This window comes from Manacus vitellinus, unplaced genomic scaffold (genome assembly GCF_001715985.3).
Source record: "Manacus vitellinus isolate BGI_N305 unplaced genomic scaffold, ASM171598v3 scaffold_47_pilon, whole genome shotgun sequence".
NCBI lineage: Eukaryota > Metazoa > Chordata > Aves > Passeriformes > Pipridae > Manacus > Manacus vitellinus.
This window is the reverse complement of record NW_021940585.1, coordinates 2,374,953-2,384,856: the sequence shown is the minus strand read 5'-3', so window position 1 is coordinate 2,384,856 and position 9,904 is coordinate 2,374,953. Positions and strand designations below refer to the sequence as shown.

Below are 9,904 nucleotides of genomic sequence, written 5' to 3'. Positions count from 1 at the left end.
TCATCTTCGGCCCCCCCGGCACCGGCAAGACGGTCACTGTGGTGGAGGCCATCAAGCAGGTGAGCAGCCGGTGCCCAGGTCCAGCCCCGGGCATTGCTGCCCACCCTGGCACGTGGGGCTCAGTGCTGTCACCTCCTCCTGCCACCCAGGTGTGGACGTGCTTCAAGGAGGCCCGGATTTTGGCCTGTGCCCCTTCCAACAGCGCCGCAGACCTGCTGTGCCAGCGCCTCATCCCAGACATCCCCCCTCGGAATGTCTACAGGCTCATCGCCAGCTCCAGGAACTACAGGGAGGTGCCTGCTGATATCAGGGTAGGTCCCTGCCCCTCCAGCCCTGCATCCTGCCAGCACATCTGAGTTGGCAGCCCCCAGGAGAGCTGGATCTCACCCAGTACCTGCGTTCCAGCCCTGCTGCAACTGGGACGATGAGCAGAGCAGCTACGTGTACCCGAGCAAGGAGTACCTGGGGCGCTACCGGGTCCTCGTCACCACGCTGGTGACAGCAGGAAGGTCAGAGGAGCTGGGATTGTCCCCAGTACCCCGGGGGATGGACCCAGGGGCTGTCTTGCAGCCAGGCTGTGAGAGCAGCCCTTCAGGGATTCAGTGGGAAGGGGTGGAGGAGGGCAGGCAGCAGGTGGGACCTCTCCTCTGCAGGAGGATGAGGATGAAGGGGAAGGGAGGAAGGATGGCCAGGTGGGGCAGGGGTGCTGAGGCAGCCCCATTCCACCTCTCCTCCAGGCTGGTGTCAGCCAACTTCCCCCCTGGGTATTTCTCCCACGTCTTCATCGACGAGTGTGGCCACGCGGTAGAGCCGGAGAGTGTGGTCGCCATCGCCGGTGAGTGGTGCCCGGCTGCTGCCTGGGGGACCAGCATCTCTGCACGGCCCGGGGTCCCCCCTGCCCCCCACTGAGCTCTCCCTGTTCCCAGGGCTCCTGACTCCCATGGACCAGAAGACCAACCCCAACGGGGGGCAACTGGTGCTGGCAGGAGACCCCAAGCAGCTGGGCCCTGTCCTGACCTCCCCGCTGGCCATGGAGCACGGCTTGGGTGAGTGGGGAGAGGGGTGGGAGCACTGCTGGTGCTGGGGGGGCTGAGCAGCCTTGCAGGGACCCATGGGATCTCACTGGGCACAGGCACCTCGCTGCTGGAGAGGCTGATGCTGCACAACCCCCTGTACCAGAAGTCCAGTGAAGGATACGACCCACAGTTTGTCACCAAACTGCTCTGGAACTACAGGTGGGGACAGGGATGGTGCGGGCAGGTGTGGGGCTGCTCTGTGACCACAGCCCCATCCAGGATCTGTGTGTCCCCCTCAGAGCCTCGTAGTGCCCCAGCTGATGTGGGAGGTGGGAGTGTACCTGCTGTCCTGCACAGTGCCTGGGAGGGTGCTGGGCCCACGTGGCACCCATCCTGGTCACCATCCTGCCTCTTCCAGGTCCCATGAGGCCATCCTCAAGATCCCCAATGAGCTCTTCTACGACAGCGAGCTGAAGGCGTGTGAGAGTGACGGGCTGGATGTCCGGAATTTCTATTGCAACTGGGAGGAACTTCCCAAACAGGTGAGGGGGGCAGCAGGGAGGGGGCTGGGGGAAGCCCCGAGGAGCAGGCAGAGCAGAGACCAATGTTTTCCACCCCCAGGGCTTCCCCATAATCTTCCACGGGGTTTGTGGGGAAGACCAGAGAGAGGAGAAGAGCCCCTCGTTCTTCAACACGGCCGAAATCGAGGTGCTGGTCGACTACCTCAAGAAGCTGCTGCAGAGCCAGGGCAAGAAGGGCTGTCCCACTGTGTCCCCCAAGGACATCGGCATCATCTCTCCCTACAGGAAGCAGGTGAGGGGCACAGCTCTGCAGGCAGGGCACGGGCAGAGACCTCCCCAGGGGACAGGGGACACTGGAATGGGATGGGCAAGAATGGCTCTGTGGTGGCCGGACTTTGCCACGTGCCTCCCCCCAGGTGGAAAAGATTCGGAGAGCCATCACCTCCCTGGACCCCGTCCTGAAGAGGCTGGCAGACATCAGCCAGCTGAAGGTAAGTCCTGGGCATGGAGAGGAGCCCACCCTGCTGCAGGAGGAGGCAGCCCTGCCAGCCCCAGCCTGGGGGTGCTCCCAGCCCCTCACCTGCTGTCCCCGCCCCAGGTGGGCTCCGTGGAGGAGTTCCAGGGCCAGGAGCGGCGCGTGATCCTCATCTCCACCGTGCGCAGCTACAGCGCGTACCTGCAGTTCGACAAGACCTTCAGGCTGGGCTTCCTGAAGAACCCCAAGGTACTTCACTGCCCCGAGCAGCCCCTTCTCCCCCCTGGTTCCCACAGGCAGGCAGGGCTGCTCTGGGTGCCCAGTGCCACAGCAGAGCTGCCTGCACCGAGGTGGGGCTGCGAGGGGGCGACTGTTACCTGCAGCCAGGTAACACCCCTCGGCCTGTCCTCTGCAGAGGCTCAACGTGGCCCTCACCAGGGCCAAGGCTCTGCTGATCGTGGTGGGCAACCCGGCCGTGCTCAGCAAGGATGAGCACTGGAACAGGTGAGCTGTTCCTGGCCCCTGCCACAGACTCTTGTCGCCTGCTCTTCCCTGCTGCTGGCAACACACCAGTGCCAGGGAGCAGCAGGGCCAGTGCCACCTCCTGCCCACCCTCCCCTGGCTCTGTGCCCGCAGGTTCCTCATGTACTGCAAGGAAGAGGGTGGCTATACAGGACTCCCCTACGAGGGTGAGGGCACAGAGCAGGACAGACTTGTTGCCGACCTCCAGGGGCTGAGGCTCAACATTTAACACCCAGGTGAGCAGGGCTGGGAGCTGCCAGCACCCTGGGGCACCAGCACAGCCAGGGTTAGGGTTAGAGGCACTGACTAGGAGGCTTCTCCTGCCCCATATGTGACAGGGTTTAGGAGGGGTCCTCACTTAGGAGTTGCCTGTCCCTACCCTCAACTCGGGGGCCAGTTCTGCCATGAGGTTTCTCTGCAGGAAACCTACGTGGGAAAGGAGGAGAAGCCCTATGAAGCTCCAGCCCCCTCAGCCTGTCCCCTGGCCTGCAGCAGCCCTTGCACTCCCCCTGTCTCTGTGCATCCCTGCAGAGTTGGGGCTGAACCCACCGGACCAGAGGATAATGCCAAGCCTTTCCTGCCAGCCAGGAGCCCTGGCACAGACCACAGGGCAGCCCCCTCCCCTTATGGAGTGAGACCACCCCCGGACTGGACTGGGACCATTCTCCATTTTAACCAGTTTTTGACACAGCTATGGCAAAACAATTCTCTGTGACTGGTCTCACTGTTCAGTGAAAGGCTTAAGCCTTCAAAGAGCATCACTGGGTGCACAGGGGAGCCCAGTGCTGCTGTGGTGGGTGACTGGGGCAGGCAGGGACCTGGCCAGCCACAGCATGGCTCAGCTCCTAACAGGGCAGCTGCCTGGCTTGAGAGCTGGCACGGCTGGGCTGGCACTTTGTTTCCCTGGAATAAATATTCACAGAAAAACGGTCTCTTGAGTCTGGGGCTCTGCCACGATGACAGGGCTGCTGGAGCAGGGACAGGCTCACTGCAGCCCTGTCCTGACCTGCTCCAGAGCCAGGATGGCTCCAGCAGTGACAGCAGTGCCCATCATCCAGGGACTGGGTACAGCTGGGAAGCTCCTGCCCAGCCCTTCCCACATAAACTGCTTCCTGGCTCTTATCTGAAATGAGAGCCAGGCCTAAAAGAGTTAACTGAGGTATCTTGCTCTGCTGAGAAAGCCCCCCCAACACCTGTTCTGTCTGTGCTGCTAAGACTTGTTCTGTTCTGCTTACTGGACCTAAACCTAATCATAAGAAGAATGCTAGAAACAGTATACAATCAACCCAGAGGTTATAAATTAGGACAAGGTAGACATTTGAATAGGAGAAAAAGGCTTAGAGCCAAGGGTTTCTGCAAGCTTCAGCAGTTGGGACATTAACAATAGAAAGGTAAGAAGGTCAAAGTGAGGGAGAAGAGAAAAAGACCCCCAATATGAGGTGGAAGGCTGGAATGACCACCAAAACTCAGCACCAAGAGAAGAATCTAGAAAGCACCGCCCTAAGCTCTGCCCAGGCCCCGCCTATTAGTAATATGCATAATTAGATGTTGTTATCATATGAACACGTATGTAATCATGTATGTAGATTGCACAAATACCTTGATTTTGCACTGGTGCCTTTGAGCAAGTTTGACCAGCGCTAGCTGGCTTGCTCCCAACGCTGAATAAATAAACACCTTGCTGCTTGTAGATAAAAAGTCTAGGAGCAGTTCATCATTCCCAAGTTTTTCGGCATCCTACCCAAGCACGCTGTGCTGAGCCCTGATTCTGCAGCAGCAGCTGGAGCAAGAGGAGCTGTGGGATGAGCAGGTCCCCACCCTGCAGCACGTGGCCTCTGTCCCCAGGCAGGAGCCTGGAGCAGCAAGGGGCTCAAAGGAGAGCCGGAAGGATGCCACGCAAGCAGAGTTACAATTACTAAAATACCGGTTTGCATTTATTCTCCCAATTACACAGTTCAGTTTACTGGTGCCAAGTCCGTGACCGAGGCAGACCCGAAGGCGGCGATACCGGCAGGGCTGGGCACACATCCCGGGAGCAGAGCACTCCTGGCAGCAGCTGAGCCCGGCTCTAATCACAGACAGGGCTAAAGCTGCCCAGGCAAGTCTGTCTAACACTGGTGTGTGCTGCCTGCACGGCAGGGGGAGCAGGCAGAGCACCTCGGGGGCCCAGCACGCCCCACACACGAGCTGTGGGCACCTCCAGCTTCTGCAGCACCTGCCCGGAGCTGGGGAGGGAGGCTGAATACCACGGCAATCCCCACGGGAAAGGCAAAACCAGGGAAATCAGTACAAAACAGGGCGACACGGGGAGCGACACAAACACCCTGCCCTCGGAGAGCAGCGGGTGCTGAAGGCACTGGCCCCTCGTGGCCCCGGAATCCCGCAGGGACGCCCCGCGGGCTCGGGTGGCAGCTCCTGTGCAGAGGGTTCAGGGCAGGTACTGGCACCTCGAGGTCCCGTTTGGCTGCCAGTGCTCCCTCCCCGGGCAGGGCAGGCAGTGCTGGCGCAGGGGCCGGGGGGCTGCTCAGAGCAGCGGGCAGGCTCTGCGCTTCTTGTTCTTGCGGACCTGCAGGCCGGCCCGGGTGGCCATCTCGAACACCTCCCGCACCCCTTCCTTCGTCTTGGCCGAGCACTCCAGGTACCCGAAGGCGTTGATCCTGTTGGCCATGTCCCTCCCCTCCTCCGGCTTCACCGGTTCCTAAAGAAGCAGGAAAAAGAGGGTTTGGAAGCATTGCCAGGGCACAGCAGCGACTGCCCTCGGGGCACCCGGCCCTTTGCACCGGGACCCAGCACGGGTAGAGGCGGCGGGACCCGGGGCTGCCCCCACCTGCTTCATCTTGGCCAGCTCCCGCCGCGTGTGCTCGTCGTTCCGCAGGTCCTTCTTGTTCCCCACCAGGATGATGGGCACGTTGGGGCAGAAGTGCTTCACCTCCGGCGTCCACTTCTCAGGGATGTTCTCTGCAACCAGCACACGTGGGACCCCGTGAGCTGAGGGGCTGCTCTTCCCCAGCCTCCCCGCAGGGACCAGCCCCGGGGCTTTTTGCCACAGGAAGCAGGGAGAGGTCTCCCTCTCACAGCATCCTCCTCTCCCACCACCTCCACCCAGCCAGCAAGTTCCCAGCATTTCCCTGGAGTGCACACCAAGCCAGGGGATGAAGGGGAAGCTGTGGCATCCCCGAGAGGCAGAACAGAGGCTTCCCAGACCATGGGGGGTTCAGCAGCAGCACCCAGTCCTGTGGGAGCCTCAGGTCCCCCCTCACTCCCTGGTCCCTACCGAGGCTGTCCGGGCTGTCGATGGAAAAGCACATGAGGATAACGTCGGTGTCCGGGTACGAGAGGGGCCTCAGCCTGTCATAGTCCTCCTGTCCCGCCGTGTCCCACAGGGCCAGCTCCACCTGGGAGGGGAGAGGGACAATGGCTCAGCAGCTCTGCAGGCCAGGAGTGACAGATTTATCTTCCTCAGGTATAGCTGTGATCTTCCTCAAACTGGGGCAGTGTCCTAGTTAGAATAGCTGGGACCAGTTCATCACTGTATGGGTTTAACCCAAAACTGTGTATTCTAGAGCCTTCCATGCCATTGCCCAGAAACTGTTCTCAATGAACCATTTACACCCTCTGCCCAGAGCAGCCCTGACTCCTCAGGCTATAAACTGGGTGTTAAGGGGCCTGTGAGACAGGAGGATGCTCCTGTCCTCACACCCTTTGTGAAGCTCCCTGCCCTGAGGGAAGTGCTGGGCCTGACCTGGAGAATATATAATCTTGGAGTCTTGGGACTTTTTTAACCACTCGTGGGATCCAGAGGAAGACTGCAGACCACCACTCTCAACCAGACTGCGATCACCACCCTTGACCAGACTGCACCAGCACTCTCACCAACAGGTTTTCCCCTCTCCTTTTACTTTGGACTCAGGGGGCCCAAAGAACACCACCCTGTTCATGCCCCAGGGTGCTGGGTTATGCATTTGGGTTTTGTGGGTTAAAACCAACTGTTTGTCTGTATAATCGTACTTATTGTATTATTTTATTAAATTGTTTTTCTGACTTATAATCTCTCTTTTGAGCTGAGTTCATTTCCCCTGCTGGTTTACCTTTAAACCAGCACAGGCAGGTTCAGGGTGACCCAGAAAGGCAGGAGCCAAGTGGCTCCCATCCACATGGACCAGCCCTGGTGGCAGCACTGGGCGGTGGCACTGCCAGAGTGGGACTGTGGGAGCAAGGGGAATGATGAGCAAGGAATGATGATGGCTCTTACCTGCTTCCCATCTACCTCTATGTCAGCAATGTAGTTCTCGAACACGGTGGGCACGTAGACCTCGGGGAACTGGTCCTTGCTGAACACGATCAGCAGACACGTCTTCCCGCAGGCACCGTCTCCCACGATCACCAGCTTCTTCCTGATGGCTGCCATCGCTGTGGGGACAGGAGCAGGGGACTGGGGCACAGCACCACGGGCAGCCCATGCTCCCAGCCCCCCAGAGCCCTGTGCACGATGGCCAGGGAGGTACCAGACACGGACACCTGGGCACATCCCACTGGGAACAGCCAGTGATGGCCCCCACCAGCTCCTGCACACACCAGCTCATGGGCACTGCAAGAACTGGCCTGACTGGAACTATTTACACCCAGCACTGCTGCTGTGGCTGGGAGAACCATCCCAGTGATGTCCCAGCCATGGCAGTGCTGGTGGCTGCCCACAGGGACCTGGAGTGAGGTGACAGACTGCTCTGCCTTACCCACCCCATGGGGAACCCACCCCCCCAGCCATCCAACCCTCCCTGGGCTTTGCTGTGCTGCCACCCAGGTAAAGGGGGTTTCAGACAACCTCGGAGTGCCACGAACACACCGGGTTTATTTTAGATTATGAATTCCTCAGGTCTCACCCAGGCACACTCACCGGCTCCCAAATAATCCGATCAGCAGCTGGAACGCGCCAGGCTGAGCTCCTGGAGGTCCAGGCAAGCAGGACCTGTGTGCCTGGCACCCAGCACTGGGCTGGCCCCGTCCCAGCCTGTCTGACAAAGGAGCCTTTGCCACGGAACCAAGAGAGCCGACGCTGGCACTGGCGGCAAGAGAAGCTGCCAGGCATCCCTCGGCAAACACAGGCAAAACCCAGGCAAAGAGGGTGGCTTTCTGCCCCGAGGGAAAAGGATGCAGCCCTGCAAGGAAAGCTATGCCTTTGCATCCCTCGGTTTCAAAAGGGGATTACAGAGGAGCCTGGGAGTCGTCCAGGACAATGCCACAAAACGCCTGGCACAGCATCTGAATGAGGCATGAGAAAATCATCCGTGGTGGGATCACATCCCTCCCAGCCTTGGGACCAAAATCTCTTTCCCATCCCCAACTTCCCAGACGCCTCAGTTCCAAGAGCCTGACCCACTCCTTAAGTGCCTTTGGCACATCACCAGCTCCCTTTCCCAGAAGAGATCCCGGGAATGATGCAAGCTGACAGCTCAGGGTTTAATCCCTGAAAATTCACACTGCTCTGGGGGAAATTACAGATAGCAAGAAAACTGCTTCTGAAGGCAGGGATGTGCCACATCCCCCCACCAGCCCTGTCCCTCTCCATACCCCCTGCCTGGGCAGCAGGATGGGAAGGGTCTGGGATGCTGGGAGCCTTGGGAAGGTTCAGGGGAAATAACCATGTGGGAAGGCCACACACACCGATGCTGATGCAGGGAACTGCAGGGGGATCACACTGGGATCATCCCAGGATCACGCTGGGATCGCCCTGGGAAGGCCAGGACATCATAAGCCTGGCATTTAACCAGGGCATTGAGCTGAGCCTTAACGAAGGCCAGGCATCTGTCCCCACCCAGGTGACACACCCACACCCTGAGCCAACAGAAAAGGGAGGAAAAGGGGGAAAACCCCAAGTCAGGCCACATTGTAATTAGCAGCAAGTGAAGGATCAAGAATCGAGCCCGAGTGGCTGGGCCACATTCCAAAGGCAGGCTGCAGAGCTCTTCTCTCCCATGGCATGCCTGGCAGGTCACCCCTGGCACACGAAGCCTGGGGACCACCCCAGCCTCACAAATCAAACTGCCCAATGGTTTGGGCAAAAGAGAGACAGTTTTCACCCAAATCCAGGCCAGGCCCTGCTGGTAGCCATGGATCTTTGCAGGTTCCAAGCACTTTGGCTCACAAGCCGAGGCAGGAATGGTTTGTGGCTGCTGAGTGCTGTGAGCTGTTAATAGAAATAGAAGGCTGGCACTTGTAAGGTGAGAAGAGAGAGGATCAAGGGCTGCATCCGGCAGGATCCAGCACTCCTCAGCCAGGAGCCTGGGGGTCAGGCACACATCCCAGTGGAGCAGCATGCCCACAGAAACGGTGAGCACATTTGTGCAACGCTGAAGCTGGAGAAAAAAATAAAAGGTGCCCCAAAGGGTCCTTTTTTGGGACCACGGGCACTTTTTAGGGAGGCAGGGGCTGAGCATGGAGGGGGAACAGCTCCTATCCCTATTCCTCATGCCCTCCTGCTCCTGCCTGTGACAGCTGGGCCAGGGACACCCACTGTCCCAGCAGGGACAGCCAGCCAGGAGCTCATCCTGAGGAGGCACAGAATTTGTGTTACAGAGGCAGATAGAAGGGCTGGAGGAGTCTGCTGGCTCCTGCCCGCCTGAGGAGGACAATATATCCCTGGGGACACAGAAATGCATCATCCTTAGAATCACAGAATCATTAAGGTTGGAAAAGACCTCCAAGGTCATCAAATCTGACCCTTGTCGCAAATCATGCCTCTCATCCTCCTTCCAAGCAGCATGTCCAGAGCGGGAGAAAAGGAGAGCTCAGGGGCAAAAAAAAGTCTGTTTACTCAGATACGAAGCTCCTTTGCCCGCAGCAAAACATGATTTGCTGCTTTGCTACTCCCTATCTCCAAGAGCGATGGAGGAGGAACAGCAGTTTGGGCTGTGCCATTATCTCACCCACGGCACAGCACAGACGACACATCTGCAGCAGGAGGAGCAGCAGATGCCCAAGGAGACAAACACCCGCTCCCAGACAGGACCTGCCTGTGCCCAGTCTGCAGACACTGGACAGAAACCAAAACCAACCAGAGTGGCACCACTCCTGCCCAAATGCTGCCCTGCCCACGCACTGCCCGGCCAGGGGGACGGCAGGGGCTCCGAACTGAGCAGAGCCACCGCACTCAGAGCTCCTTCCCACGGCCTCCCTCGGCCTCCCTGACCCGGGACGGCTCCGGCCCCGGCGGCTCCCGCGCCCGGCGTGATGCCGAGCGGTGACTCAGAGGGCAGAGGCACCGTCCCCACCCAAAATCTCAGCACAGCTCATTCCATTACTCACGAGAGCCGTCCAGAAATAGCCCATTACTAATCCCGAGCTGGCGCGCGAAGGCGAGCGGGGCAAGGAGG

The 9,904-nt window shown here is 59.3% G+C and overlaps 2 protein-coding genes across 3 annotated transcripts in view; one reads left to right on the top strand and one right to left on the bottom strand.

The window, feature by feature from the left end:
* Positions 1–4,232, top strand: part of MOV10 (Mov10 RISC complex RNA helicase) — a 7,508-nt gene extending 3,276 nt beyond the window's left edge. Inside the window, exons 10-21 of the mRNA XM_029962485.1 lie at positions 150–311; positions 406–509; positions 738–835; positions 927–1,046; positions 1,133–1,235; positions 1,435–1,558; positions 1,638–1,829; positions 1,954–2,028; positions 2,136–2,261; positions 2,428–2,516; positions 2,649–2,770; positions 2,956–4,232. Of these exons, the coding sequence (XP_029818345.1) occupies positions 150–311; positions 406–509; positions 738–835; positions 927–1,046; positions 1,133–1,235; positions 1,435–1,558; positions 1,638–1,829; positions 1,954–2,028; positions 2,136–2,261; positions 2,428–2,516; positions 2,649–2,763 (1,308 nt within the window). The 3' untranslated portion in view covers positions 2,764–2,770; positions 2,956–4,232. The remainder of the gene's footprint in view (positions 1–149; positions 312–405; positions 510–737; positions 836–926; positions 1,047–1,132; positions 1,236–1,434; positions 1,559–1,637; positions 1,830–1,953; positions 2,029–2,135; positions 2,262–2,427; positions 2,517–2,648; positions 2,771–2,955) is intronic.
* Positions 4,233–4,440: 208 nt separating this feature from the next.
* RHOC (ras homolog family member C) overlaps positions 4,441–9,904 on the bottom strand; it is a 9,645-nt gene continuing 4,181 nt past the window's right edge. For both annotated transcript variants that reach the window (XM_018079767.2, XM_008922177.3), the window contains exons 2-5: positions 6,787–6,944; positions 5,809–5,929; positions 5,362–5,492; positions 4,441–5,232 (exon numbers count right to left, since the gene is read on the bottom strand). In XM_018079767.2, coding sequence (XP_017935256.1) covers positions 5,059–5,232; positions 5,362–5,492; positions 5,809–5,929; positions 6,787–6,944 — 584 coding nt within the window. In that variant the 3' untranslated portion in view covers positions 4,441–5,058. The remainder of the gene's footprint in view (positions 5,233–5,361; positions 5,493–5,808; positions 5,930–6,786; positions 6,945–9,904) is intronic.